The 24,837-nt window shown below is 44.2% G+C and overlaps 1 protein-coding gene across 2 annotated transcripts in view; it reads right to left on the bottom strand.

Annotated features, from left to right (window-relative positions):
* FYB2 (FYN binding protein 2) overlaps positions 1 to 23,806 on the bottom strand; it is a 46,156-nt gene extending 22,350 nt beyond the window's left edge. For both annotated transcript variants that reach the window (XM_048862375.2, XM_075131825.1), the window contains exons 1-4: positions 23,707 to 23,806; positions 14,433 to 15,222; positions 13,051 to 13,245; positions 8,250 to 8,283 (exon numbers count right to left, since the gene is read on the bottom strand). In XM_048862375.2, the coding sequence (XP_048718332.2) occupies positions 8,250 to 8,283; positions 13,051 to 13,245; positions 14,433 to 15,222; positions 23,707 to 23,715 (1,028 nt within the window). In that variant the 5' untranslated portion in view covers positions 23,716 to 23,806. The remainder of the gene's footprint in view (positions 1 to 8,249; positions 8,284 to 13,050; positions 13,246 to 14,432; positions 15,223 to 23,706) is intronic.
* Positions 23,807 to 24,837: the final 1,031 nt, after the last annotated feature.

The raw sequence follows: 24,837 nt of genomic DNA, 5'->3' as shown, positions 1-24,837 counted from the left end.
AGTTAAGCGGGAGGGGAAGGAAATCAGAGGGTAAGAAAAGAAACAAAACATTAAAATACTGAAGTCAGTGCTTGAGGTAAAACTATTAAAAAATAAGTCTGTGCCACTGTTGAACAAAATTTCCCCATCACACCCTGTTCATTTTATTAGCGGATCTACCAGAAATCAAGCCAAACTTGGCAGTATGTAGCTTTCATATGCAGATTGCTCAGTCACTTCATGCATTCATTTCTAATGACCCTATCACTGTGCTACACTCTAGGGATTAAATTACAGCATGGGGAGGAGAGAAGCTCCCTGTGAATGGGTGTGGAGAGCTACTGAGATGGGGTGGGAAGGAAGCAAGTGCACTTTGCATACCTCCCTCCCCCAACACCCTGCCCCCACCCTGGTACCAGAGCTCTATCCCATCACCCACATCGGTGGCTGGTGCCCTGTGCGCTCCCTCTAGCCTCTGCCCAGGTGCTATTGTCCTGTGCTGTCTCCCACGCTTCCCTGGCAGCTGGTTGGCATGCACCTGCTCCTCTCCCAGGCTGGGTGTCTCCACGGGAGCCTGTGGTGGCTGGAACGCAGGACTGTGAGTCATACCTGCTCCCTAATGGCCAGCCGGATCCCACATACTGCAACTGAGGTTGCCAGTTTTGGTTGGACGTATTCCTGGAGGTTTCATCACAGGACAATCTTTAATTTCTGGAGACTCCAGGACAAATCTTGGAGGGTTGGCAGCCCTAACTGCAGCAGCTGCTCTATCCCTTCCTCCAGGCCCCACTCTTGTCTCTGCCCCCCTTCTGTATGCACACAGGGTGGAGCATAGTCATGTCCTGCTCTTATCTCCAGGAAATATTGTGGAGGCAGAAACAGATTCCTACCCATCTCCCCCAAACATGTCCATTTCAAGAGCTCTAGCCACCCTGTGCTTCCCCCCAGCATCATGCAGGATTTCAGCTGCTGCCCCAATGAATGTCTGGCACAGTGAAATTCACCGTGGTGGACAGGGCTGTGCTAGACCCACTGTGATAAACAGAGCTGTTACTGTATTCACACATGATTATGTAAGTTGATCAGTTAGTGAACTGGTGACTATAGAACGTTCAATCTACAGGGCTGGTGGAAAATGCAAGCAAGCAGCAAAACAATTGCTTGAGAAGAGCCCAGGATCCTGATAAACACTTCAGGACCATTCAGAGATGATGCTCGAGCTATTAGCTGTGAGGATTCTACTCCTGGGGCCCAGCCAAGTTTGAAAACTTGTTTTGCCATATAGGGACCCTGAGAAGACACAGGATCTCTGGCTGGATAAAAATTGATTCCCCCGGCCCCCCACATGCAAAGGTAGTAGCTGTTGGGGGGATGTTGTTGGTGAGGTGTTCAGGCTGACAGAAGTATCTAATCCTGCCTGGGCCACCATTACTGATAATTGGGCTTTCGAGGAGCTAAACATGTATAGACTGCTTCTTGTTTTAAAGTTCTCCTCTGTTTTATTCTATTGTTAAGATTAAATAGCCTGTTAAAACCAAAGTATCTGAAGACAGACTCCTGAAGGGAGGAACCACAGGCACTTAATCCAGAGAGGGACGTGCTGGATAAACACAATGCATATACAGGATACTGTAGCCCAGCGTCCAGTCTCGAAATAGTAGAATCACATGATTCCCTTTCCGAAGAGAGGGGAAGTGCATTCAGAGAAGGGACAGATGCAAGCAGCCCTGTAACCACTGCACCTTCACAAATCCACATCCCTAAATGATCATGGTAGGGCCAGGGAACTCATGCGACTTGGTCTACTGATGAGCATAGTTTTGGTTGTGCAAAGCGTCCATGATCTCATTTCAATTTATCATGGGGGCAGGGTGAATTGCAACTCAAGTTGGATAATTTCACTGTTAAATATTAAACAGCCTACTATCTGTATCATATTAGGAGTTCAAAGTAACTAATCTTTGCTGCAATATATTACTTGAACAGTTTAATTTCTAAACAAGAATTATATTGCTAATATACAGTGGAACACGTGGAAAAATAAGTCTCTTCCTGCTTGGCATATACAAGGAAACTTGGTTAATTTATAAACTGATTGCCTCAGTAACATTTAGAATGTGTGTGGTATTTATTGTAATGGATTGAAAACTACAATTACACGCATTAACTTCCCCACTGTGTTATTTAAAATACATGAATTTTCAATTCAGCCATTGTATTCCCTTTGTTTAGTCAAACATGAATAGTCATGAGTAAAAGGTGCTTGCCCATATCAATGTTTGCACCCACAGCGAAATAGATATTTATCCATATATGGTATTTGGTTTTTCACACCAGAGTTGTTCACTCCTTGCCACTACAGTTCCAGTTTTCCAGAAATGCAGCCAAATTACCACGACTTTCTTGTTTATGATGTGATTGATCAACTAAAACAAACCATCAAATAAATGCTGAACCACCAATAGATGTAAGTGTATTTGCATAAGGCTTTTGCAGAGTTGCAAACAGCCAAATCAAAATGTGCACTTTCCACTGGGGTCTGGTTGGGGGTGGGGGGCGAGGAGGGGAGAGTATGATTCTATAATTAGATGCTAATCCTAATAAATTTGCACTCCGTGTGCACATGTAAGGTTCAACAGGCAACCTTAAAAATCACAGAATATCAGGGTTGGAAGGGACCTCAGGAGGTCATCTAGTCCAACCCCCTGCTCAAAGCAGGACCAATCCCCAACTAAATCATCCCAGCCAGGGCTTTGTCAAGCCTGACCTTAAACTTCTAGGGAAGGAGATTCCACCACCTCCCTAGGTAACGCATTCCAGTGTTTTGCTACCCTCCTAGTGAAAAAGTTTTTCCTAATATCCAACCTAAATCTCCCCCACTGCAACTTGAGACCAGTACTCCTTGTTCTGTCATCTGCTACCACTGAGAACAGTCTAGAGCCATCCTCTTTGGAACCCCCTTTCAGGTAGTTGAAAACAGCTATCAAATCCCCCCTCATTCTTCTCTTCTGCAGACTAAACAATCCCAGTTCCCTCAGCCTCTCCTCATAAGTCATGTGTTCCAGTCCCCTAATCATTTTTGTTGCCCTCCACTGGACTCCTTCCAAATTTTTCCACATCCTTCTTGTAGTGTGGGGCCCCAAAACTGGACACAGTACTACAGATGAGGCTTCACCAATGTCGAATAGAGGGGGAACGATCACGTCCCTCGATCTGCTGGCAATGCCCCTACATATACATCCCAAAATGCCATTGCCAAGAAGGCCAATGAGGGCACCCTGTTGACTCATATCCAGCTTCTCGTCCACTGTAACCCCTAGGTCCTTTTCTGCAGAACTGCTGCCTAGCCGCTCGGTCCCTAGTCTGTAGCGGTGCATGGGATTCTTCCATCCTAAGTGCAGGACTCTGTACTTGTCCTTGTTGAACCTCATCAGATTTCTTTTGGCCCAATCCTCTAATTTGTCTAGGGCCCTCTGTATCCTATCCCTATCCTCCAGCGTATCTACCTCTCCTCCCAGTTTAGTGTCATCTGCAGACTTGCTGAGAGTGCAATCCACACCATCCTCCAGATCATTAATGAAGATATTGAACAAAACCGGCCCGAGGACTGACCCTTGGGGCACTCCACTTGATACCGGCTGCCAACTAGACATGGAGCCATTGATCACTACCCCCTTGAGCCTGACAATCTAACCAACTTTCTATCCACCTTACAGTCCATTCATCCAGCCCATACTTCTTTAACTGGCTGGCAAGAATACTGTGGGAGACTGTGTCAAAAGCTTTGTTAAAGTCAAGGAACAACACATCCACCGCTTTCCCCTCATCCACAGGGACAGTTATCTCATCATAGAAGGCAATTAGATTAGTCAGGCATGACTTGCCCTTGGTGAATCCATGCTGACTGTTGCTGATCACTTTCCTCTCCTCCAAGTGCTTCAGAATGGATTCCTTGAGGACCTGCTCCATGGATTTTTCCAGGGACTGAGGTGAGGCTGACTGGCCTGTAGTTCCCAGGATCCTCCTTCTTCCCTTTTTTAAAGATGGGCACTACATTAGCCTTTTTGCAGTCGTCCAGGACCTCCCCCGATCGCCATGAGTTTTCAAAGATAATGGCCAATGGCTCTGCAATCACATCCGCCAACTCCTTTAGCACTCTCGGATGCAGCGCATCTGGCCCCATGGACTTGTGCTCCTCCAGATTTTGTAAATAGTCCCGAACCACTTCTTTCTCCACAGAGGGCTGGTCACCTCCTCCCCATGCTGTGCTGCTCAGTGCAGTAGTCTGGGAGCTGACCTTGTTCGTGAAGACAGAGGCAAAAAAGCATTGAGTACATTAGCTTTTTCCACATCCTCTGTCACTAGGTTGCCTCCCTCATTCAGTAAGGGGCCCACGCTTTCCTTGACTTTCTTCTTGTTGCTAACATACCTGAAGAAACCCTTCTTGCTGCTCTTAACATCTCTTGCCAGCTGCAACTCCAGGTGTTATTTGGCCTTCCTGATTTCACTCCTGCATGCCCGAGCAATATTTTTATACTCTTCCCTGGTCATTTGTCCAATCTTCCACTTCTTATAAGCTTCCTTTTTGTGTTTAAGATCAGCAAGGATTTCACTGTTAAGCCAAGCTGGTCATCTGCCATATTTACTATTCTTTGTACACATCGGGATGGTTTGTCCCTGTAACCTCAATAAGGATTCTTTAAAATACAGCCAGCTCTCCTGGACTCCTTTTCCCCTCATGTTATTCTCCCAGGGGATCCTGCCCATCAGTTCCCTGAGGGAGTCAAAGTCTGCTTTTCTGAAGTCCAGGGTCCGTATTCTGCTGCTCTCCTTTCTTCCCTGTGTCAGCATCCTGAACTCGACTATCTCATGGTCACTGCCTCCCAGGTTCCCATCCACTTTTGCTTCCCCTACTAATTCTTCCTGGTTTGTGAGCCGCAGGTCAAGAAGAGCTCTGCCCCTAGTTGGTTCCTCCAGCACTTGCACCAGGAAATTGTCCCCTATGCTTTCCAAAAACTTCCTGGATTGTCTGTGCACTGCTGTATTGCTCTCCCAGCAGATATCAGGGTGATTAAAGTCTCCCCATGAGAACCAGGGCCTGCGATCTAGTAACTTCTGTGAGTTGCCAGAAGAAAGCCTCGTCCACCTCATCCCCCTGGTCCAATGGTCTATAGCGGACTCCCACCACGACATTACCCTTGGTACTCACACTTCTAAACTTAATCCAGAAACACAGGTTTTTCTGCAGTTTCATACCAGAGCTCTGAGCAGTCATACTGCTCTCTTACAAACAATGCAACTCCCCCACCTTTTCTGCCCTGCCTGTCCTTCTTGAACAGTTTATATCCATCCATGACAGTATTCCAGTCATGTGAGTTATCCCACCAAGTCTCTGTTATTCCAATCTCATCATAATTCCTTGACTGTGCCAGGACTTCCAGTTCTCCCTGCTTGTTTCCCAGGCTTCTTGCATTTGTGTATAGGTACGTGAGATAACTCGCGGATCATTCCTCTTTCTCAGTCTGAGGCAGGAGGCCTGCTCGCTCGCGTGCTCCTGCTCCCTCCCAGTATCCCACTTCCCCACCTACCTCAGGGCTTTGGTCTCCTTCCCCGGTGAACCTAGTTTAAAGCCCTCCTCACTAGGTTAGCCAGCCTGCTTGCTAAGATGCTCTTCCCTCTGTTTGTTAGAGCCCATCTCTGCCTAGCACTCCTCCTTCTTGGAACACCATCCCATGGTCAAAGAATCCAAAGCCTTCTCTCCGACACCACCTGCATAGCCATTCGTTGACTTCCACGATTCGACGGTCTCTACCCAGGCCTTTTCCTTCCAAGGGGAGGACGGATGAGAAGACCATTTGCACCTCAAACTCTTTTATCCTTCTTCCCAGAGCCACGTAGTCTGCAGTGATCCGCTCAAGGTCATTCTTGGCAGTATCATTGGTGCCCACGTGGAGAAGCAGGAAGGGGTAGCGATCTGAGGGCTTGATGAGTCTTGGCAGTCTCTGTCACATCGTAGGAAATCTGGCATTGCGTACCTTTTCAGTGCTTAGTTTTGCAATCTTCATGTATTTAAAATAAGCAAACTGGAAAAAAAAATTCCATCACATGGAAACATTAACATCCACATGGGCCATCAGCAGGGTTGGAACCTTTAGGTCTACCACACAGACTGCTGCCACTTGAGCTAACTGTCTAATGGAGAGCAGTAGTAAGTCATCATCCTCTAGGAGGGGGAGGAACTAGCAGAGATAAGACACTTTGCCAGCTGGTTTCAGAGATATTTCCTGGCAGGAATGTTGAGACTCAGGAATCTTGGGTTCCTTTCCAGGTTCTGAAGGAGAATGTGCCCCTTTTGCCCTTCCCCATCTACCTATCCACTCCAAGATGGATTCCTTCTGCCCAGCCCAATCTCTTCCCTCCCCAGTCCCCATGGCTCTTCATCAGAGTCCCCTTGTACAGCCAGACTTTCTGGACCGATTCAAGGCCTTGCCTACACTCCAAAAAAGTCCTGGTTTAGCATTTGGTGTAGTTGCACAGATGCTGACCCTTTGAAGCAGGTATTAACCTTGAAAGAATCAACTGATGCAAACCTCAGCTTCTATTGACAACACTTATGGAGTCATCATCAGTATGGAGATTCCAAATGTCAAATTAAGACTATTAATGTGGACACTTGGCCTTAGATTCTCTATTTTTATTTAAGTCTTTGGGCACAGTTCTGCAAGGTACTTAGAACACATGCTTAAACTTTAAGCATACAAGTACCTAGGAATCAGTGTACTGCTCTGGGTTCAAAGAGGTACCTATGAGGTGGCCAGTGTAGAACACGAGCAATACAAATCCCATTCCAAAGATCACACAAGCATAAACAAAAAATACCAAGAGCAGAGAGCAAAATCTCATATTTTAGGGCTGTGCTTTCTGCATAAACAGAACGAAAGATCAAAATCCTTTTCTGCGGACAGATAAGGAGAACAGTAAACCTCCAGCACCTGCAGATTATGCCAGGTCTGTGTTTCGGCAATAATTCTCAAAGCATTTCATTTCTAAAACATCAAGCTGGAGAATATGGGAAATGAGGGGGGTGGGAGGAGATCACCACACCCATGTGTGTGGGTAACAATCTGCTTTGAAACCAGAAGACAGCTTGTCAGAAAGCATGTCATGTAGTGTTTACTGCAGGCTAAACAAAGGAGCACTAGCAAGAACCAGCTAGATACACACACACACACCTCTAGCCTTTCAATAATGTTCATAGTAAACAGAGGACAGGAGATGAGAACAAGGTCTCCTGGTCTAAGCATTATTTTTTTTAAGACTTCTTTTCTGCAAGGTCGGTTCACAAGCCACCTATGAACCTAGCTCTCCCAGGTTCAAATGTCTCCATTTACCACCTCATGACATTCTAAAGACTTTGGGGAATTTTGTAATTTCCTTTCCTCTATTGTTGTAAAGTTTATAGCTTGTGTAAGCTTTAAGTTCTTATTGTATGTGTATCAGGACCTTGCGTAAGTATAAGAGGGTAATTTGGTTGCTAGTCATTCATATCTTAGGGCAGGCCTACACTACAGCAAGGAATCCATACTCTGAGATCGATCCAGCAGGTCTAGTAAAAACCCAAAAATCAACTGTAGATCACTCTCCAGTTGACCCCTGTACTCTACCCCCAACAAGAACTCTACTCCCATTGACCCCCCTGGTGTAGGCCCCACAGTAACTTGACCTAAGGTACGTAGACTCCAGCTACGTTATTCACATAGCTGGAGTTGCATAGCGTAGGTTGACTTACCATGGTTGTGTAGACATAACCTTTGACTCAGCAAATATCTGACACTCTCATTGGTGGCCTATGGTGGTACTTTTCAGACATGTGTGTGTCTGCAAGGAACACCAACTCAATTCACACTGGCAGCAAGGAAAGCCTACTCACTCAAAGACCTGTCCAGGCTATATTCAAAACAGATTATCTAGCGAGAAGGAACTCCCATTATTAATTCCCTCAGCCACCCAGGTCTTCTTGAATAGGAGTTATACCAGTCAGACACGTAATTTAGTGAATCCCCACACATTATACAGAGTGCTTGCTTCAGGAGGATTCTTTCAGTGTCATTTAAATGCAAAAATTGTGCATAATGGAATTATAAAAGTAGCACTTTATTGCTTACAAGTATGTCCCATCTTCAGAAGAGCTTAAAATTCTGACAGGAACTATTGTTTGTTTTAGTGTAAATATATGTTTCTGTAGCCTAAAGTTAAATCCACACACTTACTTTTCAGGAGTCACGTAGTCATCTTCTACAACAGCTGCAAACAAAAACAACAAGTTTGACAAGTGGCAAACGAAATATGGTTGCTACGGCATTCAACACGAGACTACAGTGGAACAAGAGAATGGGCTGAGGAGCACAGTAGTCAGCGTGACAGAGGACCATGTGGCAAAGAAGGGTATTGACACAAGTTTCCAGGTGTAAACATTAAAATTAAGATCTTTTGTCTGTATACCTCTTCCTATGCGCAGTTATTCTGTTTCCCTGGAAAAAGAGGCACTAGTACAGTAATAGGGGATTTGATCATTCGAAATATAGCTAATTGAGTTTGTGATGACCAGGAGAACATGGTGAATTGCCTGCAGGGTGCGAAGGTTGTGGACCTCTCCAAACATCGAGATAGATTTATGGGCTGTGCTGGGGAGGAGCCAGTGGTCGTGGTAGATGTAGGTACCAATGACATACAGAAAGGTAGGAGTGAGGTCCTGGAGGGCAAATTTAGGCTACTAGGAAAGAGATTAAAGTTCAGGACTTCTGGAAGCATTTCAGAGAATGCTATCATGGTTCCACAAAGGGGCAGTTAGACAGGCAGAACTGCAGGCAGGGCCGGCTCTAGGCACCAGCAAAGCAAGCACGTGCTTGGGGTGGCACAATTCCAGGGGTGGCATTCCGGCCACCCTTTTTGTTTTTGGGTGGGGGGGAGGGAAGGAGGAAGTTGTTTTGCGTGGGCAGTTATGCTCTTGGAGCAGCAAATTTTTTGCTTGGGGTGGCAAAAAACAAAAAAACAAACAACCTAGAGCCGGCCCTGACTGCAGAGTCTCAATGTGTGGATGAGAAAATGGTGTTCGGAATTTAGGTTTATTAGGAACCGAGGAACCTTTTGGCGAAAGAGGATCCTATACAGGAAGGATGGGCTTCACCTAAACCAAAACCGAACCAGATTGCAGTCATGTAAAATGTAAGAGTTATAGAGGAGTCTTTAAACTAACAGCTGAGGGAAAGCTGACAGATGCAGAGGACCACATGGTTCAGACAGACATCCTTAGAGGAGGCTTCATTAAAGGGGATACTCTATAGCCTAGTAAAGAGGAGAGGAAAAAGTTGATAAAGTACAGATAGGGTCTTAGAAGCTGCCCCACCACCTATTGACTCAGTAGCCTCCAAGACCTTACCCACTCCGTTCCCAAGAACTCAGACTTCAAAACAAGTCACTGAAATTTCTTTGTTTGCATACAATTAAACTACACTTGAGTTGACCAGGCTGAAGCACAGGGGATGGGTACAGGGCATACCAAATATCCAAAAGTTACACAGCAAACCTCTTCCTTTATATACATTTATGGATTGGCTTGGTCACTGTGCTCTGTACAAGCATGGACTTATTTTCCCCCCTCTTATGTTCCAGGCTTATTTACCCACTGTAAATGGTTCCTCAAGTGTTCCCCCTCCCCACCCCATCTTAGTACAGACATTCTGTTTCTAGCTTACTAGTTCGTTTACCTCCCTAATCCTATCTCCCAAGAAACGAGGCCTCACCCACCTCCAATTACTCAGATCAAGCCAGGCCTATAGTTGAGACTGAAAAGAAACGAGTCAAATGAAAAAGAATCCCATTCAATTACATCACATAAAGGCAGACAACTAAATATTGACCAATTTTATAAGTGATTGCATACAAACACATGAAGTCTAAATATTAAGATGGGGAACTTGAATACCTGGTATTAAATGAGGATTTTGATGCAACAGGCATCACAGAAACTTGATGGAACAAATGATAATCAGTGGCACACAGTAATCCCAGGCTACAATATATATGGAAATGGCAGAGTAGGTTGGAGAGTGGCCCTATACGTGAAAGAAAGCAGTCAACTATAGTGAAAATCTTATATGAATCAAACTGTACCATAGACTCTTTATGGATAGAAACTCCATTCTTAAACAAGAGGATAGTGGTAGGAATATACACTTCCGACCACCTGACCAGGACAGGGATTTTGAAATGCTCAAGGAGATTTTAGAAAGGCTACAAAAAACAGGAAACCCAATAATGGGGGATTTCAACTATCCCTATATAGAGTCAACATGGCATTTGTAAAAGGAAATCCTGCCTCACCAACCTATTAGAGTTCTTTGAGGGTGTCAAACATGTAGATAAGGGTGATCTAGTGTACTTGGACTTTCAGAAAGCCTTTGACAAGGTCCCTCACCAAAAGGTGCTTAAGCAGTCACAGGATAAGAGGGAAGGTCTTCTCATGGATCAGTAACTGGTTAAAAGATAGGAAACAAAGGGTATCAATAAACAGTTTTCACAATAGAGAGGTAAATAGCAGCAGTTCCACAAGGATCTATATGGAACCAGTGCTGTTCAACATTCATAAATGATCTGGAAAAAGGGGGTAAACAGTGAGGTGACAAAATCTGCAGACGATACAAAACTAATCAAGCTAGTTAAGTCCAAAGCAGACTGCAAAGAGTTACAGAGGCATCTCACTAAACTGGATGACTGGGTAAGAAAATGGCAGATGAAAGTCAATGTTGATAAGTGCAGAGTAATGCATGTTGGAAAACATAATCCCAACTATACATACAAAATGATGTGGTTTAAATTTGTTGTTTAAACTCAAGAAAGATCTTGGAGTCATCATGGATAGTCCTTGGAACTGCTCAATGTGCAGCAGCAGTCAAAAAAAAGCAGCTAACAATGTTAGGAACCATTAGGAAAGGGATAGATAATAAGACAGAAAATATCATGCTGCCTCTATATAAATCCATGGTACACCCACACCTTGAATACTTCCTGTAGTTCTGGTTGCTCCATCTCAAAAATATATATATATATATATATATATATATATATATTAGAATAGGAAAAAGTTCAGAGAAGGGCAACAAAAATCACGAGGGGCATGGAACAGCTTCCCTATGAGGGGAGATTAAAAAGACTGGTACTAATCAGCTTGGAAAAGAAGTGAGTAAGGGGGAATATGATAGAGGTCTATAAAAATCATGAGTGGTGTGGATAAAATGAAGGAGGAAGGTGTTTTTTACCTATTCATATAAACACAAACTCTGGGTTACCCAATGAAATTAATAGGCAGCCGGTTTAAAAACCATACATAAGGAAGTAATTCTTCCCACAGGGCATAGCCAACCAGTAGAACTCATTACCAGGGGATGTTGTGAAGACCGAAAGGATAGCTGGATTCAAAACAGAATTAGACAAGTTCATGGATGGAGGACAGGTCCATCAATGGCTATTAGCCAAGATGGTCAAGGACACAACTCCATGCTATCGATGTTGCTAAATGTATGACTGCTAGAAGCTACAACTGGACGACAGGGGATGGATCACTCAATAAATTGCCCTGTTCTGTTCACTCCCTCAGAAACAGCTGGCACTGGCCAATGGCTAGATGGACCATTGGTCTGACCTAGTATGGCCATGGTCTTTTTCTGTAGATAAATAGTTGACCAGCAAAGGGAGATGGCCAAAAAAAGGGTATAAGTTAAGTTTTAAAACAAAGTTTTCAATAACGTAACAATAGGTTATAATTTTAATGTAATTAGAAGTCAGAAAATGCAAGATGACCTAGGGTTCTCGTGGGAATGGTATTAAAGGTTTCCCAACTTTCTGCAGATATTTGTGCTAGCACTCATCTGAATTAGTGCTCTAAAAATAGCAGCGTAGCACATGCTAGCCACCCAGAGTGTGTACACACACACACGAGTCCAGGAGCGTTTGCACTCAGGCAACTAGCTCACACCACAATGGCTACACTACTATTTTTAACAGGCTAGCTCAATGAGAGATGACATACTTGCACTGTGTGAGATGGGAATCATGCCACTACATCCAAGTGCAGATGGAAGGTAAGAAACTTAGTCAGTAATCCATAGTATCCCACACATACAGTTCCAGTGAGTTAAGTTTACCCCGACAAAAAGTTTTGTTTCTCAACATTTGAGGGTTTAAAGTTTCACCACTGAATTTCAATGAAAAAAAAAGATTAATGCACCAACTCCTACTGATTTCATTGTGCATGTCCACAGCTGTATTGTCAGAAGTTTATGGAACTTCCCATTGAAATAGTCAAAAGAGGGATACAAATCAGCTCACATTTTGAGCAGCTAGTTTGCAGTTGTCAGCAATAATAGTCATTATAAAAGAATGCCTAGAAATTACAGCTGGTAGGAAAATGGCCTCTGTCCCATGGGAAATTTTAAGTTCATTTTGGTTCTGAATCTGAAACCCCAGCCCTCCCAAAAAAACTGTCAAAACAAAATCTTGACTCCCTTTCCATCCAAAAGGTCTTTAAAAAAAAAAATCCACCCTGTTCCTACAAAACATTTCAAGTTAAGGTAGGTATACACTTGCATGGCAGGTAGAGTGCAGATGCTACATGCCCAGATAGCATGGGTATAAATAGCAGAGTATATGGTAATGCATGTCTTAGGTGAGTAGAATGCCCTATACGCCTCAGCCCCGGGGTGTATACCCTACACACCCAAACAGTGCCCACTGCAGTGAAAGGCTCTTACAGCAGGGAAGCATGGGGAAAGGCTCTGGCAGCTCCCTTAGGAGCCTTTCCCCACAATTTCCCCTGCTAGAGCCTTTCACTGCCATGTTTGCCCAACACACCAGTGAGCGTGGACACGGACTGCCTTCCGAGGCAGTGAGTAGCTCATGGTGGCGTGTCGTGTAAACAAGGTCTTTGATGAAATGGCATTTTCTGACAGACAACTTAAAATCAAAGGAGTTTCTAGCAGAGCTGGTTGAAAACCAAGACAAAAAATCTCTTACCTGTTTTGTTTTTTCTGTTGACATGCGGAGCCGACTGCCAGAAGGCACAGAGATTCACTTTTGGGGGCCTTAGAGGTTTCTTTGGAGGGGAACCAAGAGATTCAACTGAAGGAAGTGGTTTAACTTTTGGAGGCTTGCTATCTTTGACATCAAGTTGTCTTTCCGTACCAGCTTGATGGAGGAAAGGTTCTGATGCTGTTTGTAACAAGAGCCACAAGGAGAGAGTCAGTTATTACTTCTCATTTCAAGTAAAAATGTATGTAGGACTGTTTGCATAAATTGGCAGGAATGTCTAACAGTTTCCTTCCCAGTTAAAATTTGCCTATTCTCATTTTATATGTAGACACTGACTCAGTGTGGGGCCTGATTTTTCAGTGGTGCTACAGAAGGAGTAGAAGTAAGTAGTAGTAAGAAAGCAGAAGGCTCTTTTTCTGTTTCTTCAGTGTTATACAATGGGGCCACATTTGAGAGTGATCTGCTTCTTGATTTGTTGTTAAAAAAAATTGAATTTTCTGTGCCAATAAGTTTTTCCATTTTCTAGACTTCAGCAGTATAACTTTTTTAAATATGCAGTTCCAGTAAGGTAGCTTTCCAGAGTAAACAGGATTTCATAGAATCGTAGAACTGGAAGGGAACTCGAGAGGGTCATCTAATCCAGTCCCCTGTACTCAAGGCAGGGCTAAGGATTTAATATTTTCAATATTTTGGCACTAAATCTGAAGCTGATAAAATGAACTTGCTGCTCAATACCTCCTTGGTAGCACGTTTCTAGAAGAAATACCCAAGGGAGCAAGCGCATTCTTAGCTTGGACCTGAACTTCCCAAAGTTGGGGGAAATGTACAGATTGGAGGATTCAAACCAGCTCCATTTTTACTCAAAAGTTAGCTTTATAGAAAATAAAGCCCTTAATTTTTTTTGCAGAGCATATGAAACATGAATACCATGGCATAAGAATCCAGTCTGTCCAACGTTCGGTGTAAGGAAGGCAAACTGATTCAAATGAAACACATTCTTCCCCCTTAACCTTGTTTCCAGAACTTGAACCCCGCCCCCTACCCCACAGTCCTCTGCCCCCCCCAGCAGAGTTTGAAAGGACCTAGCTAGCCAGTTACTCACCTTCCTTTCTTTTCCCACCAAAATTATTTGTCAGTTTTGTGCACCCCTACATATCAGTTCTCGCCATATCTTGCTACGGCGAAGCACCACTAGAAGAGAGTTCTCTCTGGAAGCCTCCTGTTCAATTCTGCAGCATGTAGGTACCCATCCAAACTGATCCTATATGCTCTCTCTTTTGGATCTGCATTAAAGTTTTCATGGCTGAGCCTCAAAACTGGCAGAATGCCGTATAAATACCACGTAAATGTTGAGAGGCTGGATTTACCTTTCAGATACTGAGAGGTCTCACTTGGCTTGTGTGGATCATAAGCAGGCTGAGAGAATCCAGTCACCTTAGGGCTTTGCTCAGTGCTCTTGTAACCTCTGGATGGACGGGGAGGTGATGAAGACTGGGGCAGTACAGGCATTTTGCTGTCTGGGAGAGATCTCTTTTGGGTAGAGAAATCCAGTGCTGGGAAGGAGCAAGTACTTCTCCTCATTTTGTTGCTCTCTGCTCCGAGGGCAGCGTTCAGAACCGCTGGCTGAGCAGAAGGATTCCCACTTACACACGATGGCAGCACTGCACACTTTCTGTCATTCTGAGCTGAAGCACTTTCCCAGATCTGCAGAGTATGATGGAAGGAGTTTAACAGTCCTTCCTCCGAATGTGCATTAACAGCTGCCTGCTGATAAATGCAAGAAGTTGGACAGGGTTTCTGCGAATCCCCTCTAGGAGGTGCATCTCCACAAAGGGATCCCTCCAAAGCTTTATTCTTTGTATCTTCATTCTTCCCTGCTAGGTACAAGTTGCCATGCTTGACTCTAGGCAATATCAAAGGTTTGGCCTGGATTAGCTCTGAGCTATGCACAGCAAAACAAAGTTGTTCTCTCTTTTGTTCAGACTCCAGCACTTGCCCTTGGTTCAGGATTCTGGGACTGGACACACCCTTAGTGTTGGAGCTTGGTAGATGTACACCTTCTGCAGGAGGCTTCTTGGGTGGTTGTGACACAGTATTTGAAAAATTGGCATCATTTTGAAATTTTGCTCTGAGTGCTCTGAAGTCACTTATGCCTTCCTAAAGGTGGGGAAAAGCAGCAGAAAGGTTATTGGCATTCTCCAAAGAGGCAATTAGTCCAGACGGTTCATTTGGTGGAAAAGTGGATTAAAATTTAATGGCCATTTACAAAAAACATTACGTGAATTACCAAAGCGTGCAAACACCATACCGCTCACCCGAAACTAAACAGAAGACCAATATTAAGTCTCATGTGTTTAAATTTAGATGAGCTACTTCAGCATAAACCCCTCCCCTCGACTTACACAGTCTCCAAAAAGGAGTAAAGAGTGACTTTCAGCCACAGAGACAAGGTGGGTAATGTAATGTCTTTTATTGGACCAACTTCTGTTGGAGAGAGACAAGCTTTTGCCAAACAAGGCCACTCCCCCAGAGAAGTAGATCAAATCATGGAACAGGCCACGCAAATACCCCAAGAGAACTTGCTTCAGTGCAAAAATAAAATCCCTTCTGATGACACACTTAGTTGTCACCTCACAGTGGAATCCATGTGGGGTAATCAAACAATCACAATCCATACTCAGTGGGGACCCCATCCTCAAACCCCACTTCTGGCTGGCCTCAACCACCACCACAACCTCTCCAAGATCATCATCATCAGCGGCAGGTTCCCCACAACACAGCAATGCAAAGTGGCATGAGACACTGCCAGAACAATATATCTCCACTGCTACAATGATCAACACTTTTCAAGATCCATGGATCCTACACATGCCTATCACAACACGCGGTGTTCCCTATAACTATGTGGGTGAAATGAGACAATCACTACACTATTAATGAGGAGTCCTTGTGGCACCTTAGAGACTAACCAATTTGAGCATAAGCTTTCATGAGCTACAGCTCACTTCATCAGATGCATAATAGTTTTATACACACAGACCATGAAAAAAAAAAAAGCTCTCATGGTCTGTGTGTATAAAAACATCTTCACTGTATTTTCCACTTTATGCATCTGATGAAGTGAGCTGTAGCTCACGAAAGCTTATGCTCAAATAAATTGGTTAGTCTAAGGTGCCACAAGTACTCCTTTTCTTTTTGCGAATACAGACTAACATGGCTGTTACACAGGAAAGATCAGCCTATCACCTGTGGACGAACGCTTTCTGCAAAGCAATCTGACCTATCAGACTGCATCCTCAAAGGAAACCTGCACAACACTTTCAAAAGACAAGACGAGCCTGGAAGCTGAAATTCATTGCTCTGCTAAACACTAAAAATCATGGACTGAACAGAAATACTGCTGTAATATGCCATAAATCCAATCTGTAACCCACTCACCTGCTCTTTTTGTCCCTTTGTTGCAGAGGTGTTAATGGGCCACTCTACCTCCAACAGATCCTTACCATAGGTGACAGGTTTCAGAGGAACAGCCGTGTTAGTCTGTATTCGCAAAAAGAAAAGGAGTACTTGTGGCACCTTAGAGACTAAGTCGCTGTTCCAGCCTGCATTTTGCTGTGATGCTGGCAGTCCTTTTCCCAGACCTGGGGAAGAGCTCTGTGGGGCTGGAAAGCACGTCTCTCTCACCAACATAAATTGGTCCAGTAAAAGATATTACCTCACCCACCTTGTCTCTCTCATATCCTGGGATCGACACAGCTACAGGTACACTGGATATGGACCTGCATAGGTGCGGATTGGAAGATAGTTGCTTGGTTACACTCATTACCATCCCACAAGGTGCTGAACACACCAATATTCCATTGAAGCCAATGGCATGAGAAGACACTCAGACCACACCCCATCAGGGCTGAGGTGAGAGACAAGGGCTTAGGAGTCGTTACTAATGAGGGAGGTGGAGATGAGAACTGGGATTCAGGGACCCCTTTGAATGACAGCACAGTGAAAGGAGAGTCCTAGAGGGAGTTCTGAGACAGATGGACACACTATTATTACCAGAGAGACATAGTTAACCAAGCAGCAGCTGAGCCAAAAGATTTCTTCAAATCAAGAGCAAATTTCACGTACACACATCCACCAGGATGTATTTTTGGTAAGAAGGCAGCTGCGTACACCAAATAGGAAAACAAGAAGGGAGCTGGTGTAAACTGGTCATAGATCCATTGATTTCAGTTGATCTGCCCCCAAATGAAGACTGACTCATCACTAGTTCCACACCTCATAAGCTAGTACTTTTCAAGTGCTAATTGTTTCAGTTCAATGAAGCGTGGGGGGCAGGGGGCCGATGGAGGTAAGTGCTGGGAACGATACAAGCTAACTGACATTAAGAAAACTATTTTATTTAAGGACATGAAACACAGTCATGTGTGCCTGCTGCTGCCAGAGCACTTAATACCCCTCCACCCACAGACTAGCTTTCTAGAGTCTCCTTCTCAGAAAAGTTTCAGAGTAGCAGCCGTGTTAGTCTGTATCCGCAAAAAGAAAAAGGAGGAGGACTTGTGGCATCTTAGAGACTAACCAATTTATTTGAGCATAAGCTTTCGTGAGCTACAGCTACATGCATCCGATGAAAGCTTATGCTCAAATAAATTGGTTAGTCTCTAAGATGCCACAAGTCCTCCTCCTTTTTCTTTTTGCGGATACAGACTAACACGGCTGCTACTCTGAAACCTGTTAGAATAAGTAGTAATTCACTCATTCTTTTATCTCAGGTCAGTGCAGCATGGAACTTGTATCAGATTTCCAACACTTTCCTTGATCCTCAGATTTATAATCACCACTATTCATTCAGCGTGCCAGATAAACACATAACACGGGGTAGGAAAGGCAAGTTATCCAGGCAGGAGAATATATTTTCAGTAAAAGTCAGTTTTCTACATTTGCCTGAAACATTAACATTAAAAAACACAAAAAAAAACCCCGAACTTTTTAATTTAAATTTAAAAAAAAAGGTGTGGGCAAAGTTTAGTGAACTTTGTAGGTTTGTCCCAGGCATTTTGCTGTCCTATGATGAAAAATAAGGAGTCTGATATTTATCTGCAATACACTTTTTGAATTCAGTCCTGAGTAAAACTAAAGAAAGCCGGACGTCAAATTTATGAGCTACTCAAGTCCTTGGACTTGGACTGCTCTATAAAACTTGTTATATACCATGATTACATTAGGTGCACTGCACCAGGTTAACTATTTAGTTCAATGCAAAGAATTGCGATACTTCACAAGAACCTGTCTAATGAGGAAATTGGAAAAAATAATTTAGGACACAACTTCCTTCTTCAGGGTGGGGGCAGGGCAGAGGAAGTGTTTAGACCCTTAACATTAAGGCAGAACAGATGAATAGCATACTGAGGTTTTACTGAATTGTATTTAATTGCACAATTTATTAAACACTGCATTTCTCTTGAATAACCCCTTTCAGTAATATTACTTTCACATAACAGCGTATGATGTAAAGAACCTACCCGCAGAGGAGAGTGAATTGCTTCTATTATATTTCATAATTGGGGCCAGCTGTGTGATTCACTATAAGAAGCCAGACTAGTCTATTATGGAGATTTCCAGAAAGAAAGAAAAACTGATTCACCCCCTGTCCAAGTCACCACAGAGAGCCACACGTACACCAAACAGACAACGGGACAAAATCAGGTGCCATTGTTTCTGTTGCAGGGGCACCAAGCAGCTGTGTATACTGAAGCAACACCTGAAGGACTTAACACTGTTTATAGCTCCTTAAATGCATTTCAGGTGTTTAATGGTACCAATGAGAAACTGGTTAATACATGAGACATACGCAACCATACATGAGGAAACCAGTATTTTTGTGCTTATAAATGCAATCCGCATGTTAGACAAGACTGGTCTTCTTTGGTACCCTGTACGTAGTTCATTAAACCCACACCTGTTTGTTAACCACCTAATGGTAAAATGGGATGGCAAGAGTTAACGGTTCCGTCTTCTGTTCTGTGTCCTACCTCTCCCCACCCTTGCCTTAATTAAAAAGGATGTGAATACAAATCCCTCTTTCCCTCAGGTTATTTCTCTTGCCTTGAAATGGCAACTATAATTCACTTTGCTTAATTAATTGACAGATTATCTAGTTTCACCCTGGCTTCTTTAAGTGTCTGTGTTCTTTGCTGAACTGCTATTTCCCCCCCACTTTGCAGACACGGGATCTAGGAAGGAAGAGCGATTTTTAAGTGCAGATGTTGTTAAAGCTTTATAATATTTCTAGACTAACTACAGCCATAGTACTTTAGACTCTCCAATTCTCCCCACCTTCCCCCTCCCCACACTTCTTGAAAAGGAAATACATATCACAAACCTGGTCAGATCCAGGTAGTTGGCACTTGCTACACTTTGTATGCCCATGAAACACAGACCTAAGAAAGGCACACTTGGCACGACCATACATACTAGAGCTGGGCAAATTATTTATGAAAAGTTATAACACTTGAGCAGATCTAACATTCCATGCAGGAGGGTGCCTGTTATGGAAACAAGACCAAGTGAATGAGGACATTGTCGAACCGCAAATGTAATAGCGGAGGTAAAGAGACGCAAGCACATGCTAGCTAGACAAATCCTAGAAAGGTCAGTTTCACAATGAAATCCATGGTGGCCCTCCACCCCTACCAACCTACCAGGTATCTTGAGGTTCTTCCCAATATGCGGTCACTTCCTCCCCAAATCCCCATGAATTTCTGGAGTAGAAATAGGAAATAGCCTGAAGCGCACCCTACAATAGCAACCAAAGCACCCTATGTGGTAAGAAAGGAAAACACCGCAGGCAGAGAGCAACCTGCAAAGATTAGCATGGTACTGTTGTGATAACTACAAATTTACTCTAATTGGGAGTTCAATTGTAAAAAGTGAATGTAATTTCATAAGATGTTGCAATAATCTATAAAACAACAAATGCTGGTGGAAAGAGTTGCAGAAGGCAGATAAAGAATGAATCAGTCCAAACGAAGAGGCCCGCTGACAGAACTCAAGGACTGCGTTAAGACCATGCTGGGTAAATAAGAAGAGCGTGGAACTAGAAATGGTGAACTAGAATTGAGGTGTTGGAAACTAGACCTGAATAGGAGACAAAATAATTACAGGATATTCCATCCATCACTCCCTTTTGGGGGTCCTTAAGGAAAGACTTCCCCCCTCCACGCCAAAATCAGCAACCGGAGTGAGCTTCACCATTATGGCTGCTGCCATGCCTGTCCCCCCAGGACTCCTAGCCTTCTTCACCCTAATCTTGAGATGTCCTCACCAAATTGGGCCAGAAAGGAAGTCATTTGACACACCCCACCACCTGAGATGTGACCCTGTATCTCTCCTCTGACCCCCGGCGAACTTTTCCTGCCTCACCTTATTTCTATTCTCGTTCCTTCTGCTTAAGACAACATTTTTGCAACAAGCTTACAGCAGCATGACCAGAAAGAAGCAACAGCAATGCCCTAAGCAACCCAGTCCTGCTACAAGTTAACCAGGTTTCAGTGTGACCGATAAGGCCATGGGCTGGGCCGGTGTTTCACCAGCAGCGAGGTTGAAAGTGCATGCGAGTCAACACCAGAGACAGAAGCTGTTTTCTCTGCTTTTGATGTTCTTTTCTCTCCCCTCTCATGAGTATGTTCTAGGATACAGGATTAGATTTCAACAGCAACAGTTCCAGCCCATCTCAGCTAACTTCTCTTTTCCTCACAAGGACAGTTATTACAGTCTTTCACACCATCTAAGAGACCGTCAAACAAGGGCAGCTTTCCTTCTAAAAACAAAAACTCTCCAGTGTAAGGGCAAGGGAACAAGAGATGTTGTTAAAATTAAAGCCTTACTTAATATCTTAATTTCAAATGCTTTCACTGTTTTCCCTTCTTTTCTTCATCCTTAATAAAAAAAAAAAAAGGTTAAAGCAGGGGTCAGCGATCTTCGGCATGCAGCCCATCAGAGTAATCTGCTGGCGGGCCGCGAGACGTTTTATTTACATTGACCATCCGCAGGCATAGCCACCGCAGTTCCCAGTGGCTGTGAGTCACTGTTCCCAGCCAATAGGAGCTGCAGGAAGTGGCAGCCAGCACATCCCTGAGGCCCACACCACTTCCCGCAGCTCCCATTGGCTGGGAACAGCAGACCGCGGGCACTGGGAGCTGCAGGGGGCCGTGCCTGAGGACAATCAACGTAACAAAACATCTCGCAGCCCGCCAGGGGATTACCCTGCTGGGCTGCGGGCCGAAGGCTGCCAACCCCTGGGTTAAAGTGATTTTTAATGGTGTTTGCCATCGTACTATGCAGGTTGAGGTCGCTGTACACCAAACCAGAACCTTCTTTTAAACTGCTTAATGTTGCTCTTCAACTAGATTATGTTAACACCTTTGGCCCACGTATTAATTTAAATGGCATTTAACAGTAGCCTCAGGGCTCCCTGGAAATCAAGCATTCACAGAGTTAGGGAGCTTCAATTCCAGGCATCAGAGGAGCTTAGAAGTAAAGCCCCCCGCACCCCTACTTGACAATATAAAACTGCTGCAGGGGGTAAAGGATGTATTTTCCTTTCCAGTTGCCTGTTCTGGGTGAGGATAGGTCTTTTCCTAGGGCTTCCAAGAGCCACAGGAGTGGTACAGAGCTGTCTCCAAAAGATACAAAATGGGAGATGGGTCTCCAGGACCACCAAGTGCCCAAACAGGTAAAGGGCACTGGACTTCCAGGGAATGTTGGGTGGAGAAAGGAGTAGAACTGAGATGTCCTGGTAAGATTCACAGGCCTTTTAGCTATATAAATATCCTCCGGTCAGAATCATGATAATTTCAAACCTGACTGATCAGAGGGGATCCAACACTCACTGCAAACCCTTTGCACAGATTCAGCCTGTGTGACAGTCAGTCACACTCAGATGGACCATGTGGCTAACCTCAGTGCAGCCTTAAAACAAAGCAGCACCTCAATGCATAAGTACATTTCTTGATCCAAGCTAGCAGTCCCTCTATACCAAGTCTCCATGTCAGCCCTCTGAGAGTAGATAACAGAGCTCAAGGCTGTGGTCAGAGGCAGCTAGCTATAAATTAGAGCCAGTCAGGCAATGAAAGAGAATTCACCAAGTCACTATATTTAAGAGATTACCAGAAACTTGCAGCAAGTAGTCAGTGAATTATTTGCCCTGCTGTAGTCATAATACGCTTAGCAAGTACAACACCAACTTTAAAAAAAAACAAAAAAAAAAACACGACATTCTCAGGCTTGAAAGCTATTGATGTTTTACAGCCAGGGAACTGACTTTCCCCTTGCAAATAAATTGCTATTCCAATATAAATACCTCCCAATTAAAAAAAAAAGAAAAGAAAAAAGCAAAACAAAGGATCTGTCTAAGAAAGAGGAACAGCTAGGGGATTTTGGTGCTGGTAATAGTATCTCGCTAGGTCAGTCTATACACATGAAGAAAAGGAGTACTTGTGGCACCTTAGAGACTAACCAATTTATTTGAGCATGAGCTTTTGTGAGCTACAGCTCACTTCATCAGATGTATACCGTGGAAACTGCAGCAGACATTATATACATACAGAGATCATGAAACAATACCTCCTCCCACCCAACTGTCCTGCTGGTAATAGCTTATCTAAAGTGATCATCAAGTTGGGCCATTTCCTGCACAAATCCAGGTTCTCTCACCCCCCTCCAAAAAACACTTTAGATAAGCTATTACCAGCAGGACAGTGGGGTGGGAGGAGGTATTGTTTCATGTTCTCTGTGTGTATATAAAGTCTGCTGCAGTTTCCACGGTATGCATCCGATGAAGTGAGCTGTAGCTCACGAAAGCTCATGCTCAAATAAATTGGTTAGTCTCTAAGGTGCCACAAGTACTCCTTTTCTTTTTGCGAATACAGACTAACACGGCTGTTACTCTGAAATCTATACACATGTAGGATAATTGGCAATTTAATATTTTGGTATTAGAAACCATAACCTCACTCAGACAGTACACATGACAGATTTGAGAGAAAGAACTGCAATCCCCTTTGTGAAAGTTATTGGTTGGTGAAGTCTGAACAGAAAATGGATCAAAGGAGCTTGTCTTGTTGGATCCCAACTGCACTCTGACCCTACACGACACACTCAACACAGATAGCTGAAAACTTGCCACATACTTCCCGGACTGCTCTATTTCACAATAAGAGGTGCATCACCTGTTAACTAGCTACCTAGATTTTTCCTGCAAATCCACCCGTGCTTAGATGCAAATGGAGAAGAGGAGCTCAGTACAGGCTGATAATCAGAACTAGGAGAAACAGGCATTGTTAACGGAGAACACAACACCCGCAGCTGAAGTTTCTTCCCCAGCCCCTTAAGTTTCCACCATAGGAGCAGGACAAGAGACCCCAGCTAACCAGAAGAAACAGAGAGCAGACAGGCTATCTGGGATGCCCTCCTCAGGCAATGCTCAGAAGTTATTTCCACACCTGTTGCCTAGTCACAAAGACAATCGCCTGAAACTATAAAGCAGAGCAAGAAAAAGTCAAACAGCAAACATGTCCCAGGGGAATATCCATTAGCCCTAGCATTGCAAAGCCAAAGGCAGCAACGATAAAAAACAACACTTACTACTTCCATATCTTCTCAGCTGTCCAACAGCCACCGAGTAGCTCAGCTTTGTAGCATATTTTACTCTCACTGTCTCCAGCCAGCGTTTACAGAGATTCACGTCCTCTCTCCCCAGCAGCTGTTAGCAATTACACTGCGGAGAGCTGAAGAAGTAAAAGCCAAGGGAAGGTGGGGCATGCACAGCACACCTGAGCACCAGTCCTGCAGCACCCAGACCTGGCTCCTCCCTTTCCAGTCCCTCAGGGGCGTGGAGTGCAGAATATCTTCACCTGGAGCCAGCTCTGCCTCACTCAGATGGACCTCCCTGTTCAGAACGTCTAAGGGTCACACCTGGGGCAGTGTGAATTGTATAGTTGTCTATAGCACCTCAGGACCTTTCACAGCCTCTGCTTCTGAAGTGGCAAAAAGCAGCCCAGGATCAGCGCTACAGATATGCAACCTGCGCTCTGCAATGGAGCCACTCACTATGCAGCATTTGTCTGCCAAATTGAGAAAGTTTATGTGAGGGCAGGGCAGAGACTAGAGGGAGGGGGTGGAAGGCAGGTGAGTTGTCTGGGGGCAGGAGTTATCAGTGGTGTATGAGTGAGGTTCCAGCTGCAAAGAGCTTGTGTATGAGCCAGGGGTAGGATGCAGAAGGAAGAGATGTGTTGGGAATAATCAGGAGTGGAGTTTAGGGGTTAGGTGGAAGGTTTCAGTTGGTGTATGGGAAGGACAAGATTGAGAGGTAAGAGGGTTCTAGAGGAGTACCCTGATTAGGGAATGGGGGCAGTAGGACGGCCTATGAGTGAGCAGTAGAGAGTTGGGGGCAGGGTGAGTGAGGGGACAAACTAAGTCTCAAAAGGTGTCCATACACCAAGGTAGATCCATTTTCAAACATAGGCTGGCTTGCCATAGTTCAGCACAGTTTCCTATCTTCTTGCTGCTGCTGCTAACAATTTGAAAAAAAGCCAGCAACATGCTCTGCTCTGTTTAAGAACCTGTAAACCCCTGCCCTGTGGAGCTAACAATCTAAATACTGGTTTCAGAGTAGCAGCCATGTTAGTCGGTATCTGCAAAAAGAAAAGGAGGACTTGTGGCACCTTAGAAACTAACAAATTTATTTGAGCATAAGCTTTCGTGAGCTTCAGCTCA

This window comes from Caretta caretta, chromosome 8 (assembly GCF_965140235.1).
Source record: "Caretta caretta isolate rCarCar2 chromosome 8, rCarCar1.hap1, whole genome shotgun sequence".
In the NCBI taxonomy this organism is placed as follows: domain Eukaryota; kingdom Metazoa; phylum Chordata; order Testudines; family Cheloniidae; genus Caretta; species Caretta caretta.
The sequence above is the reverse complement of the archived record's forward strand: the minus strand, read 5'-3'. Positions and strand labels throughout refer to the sequence as shown.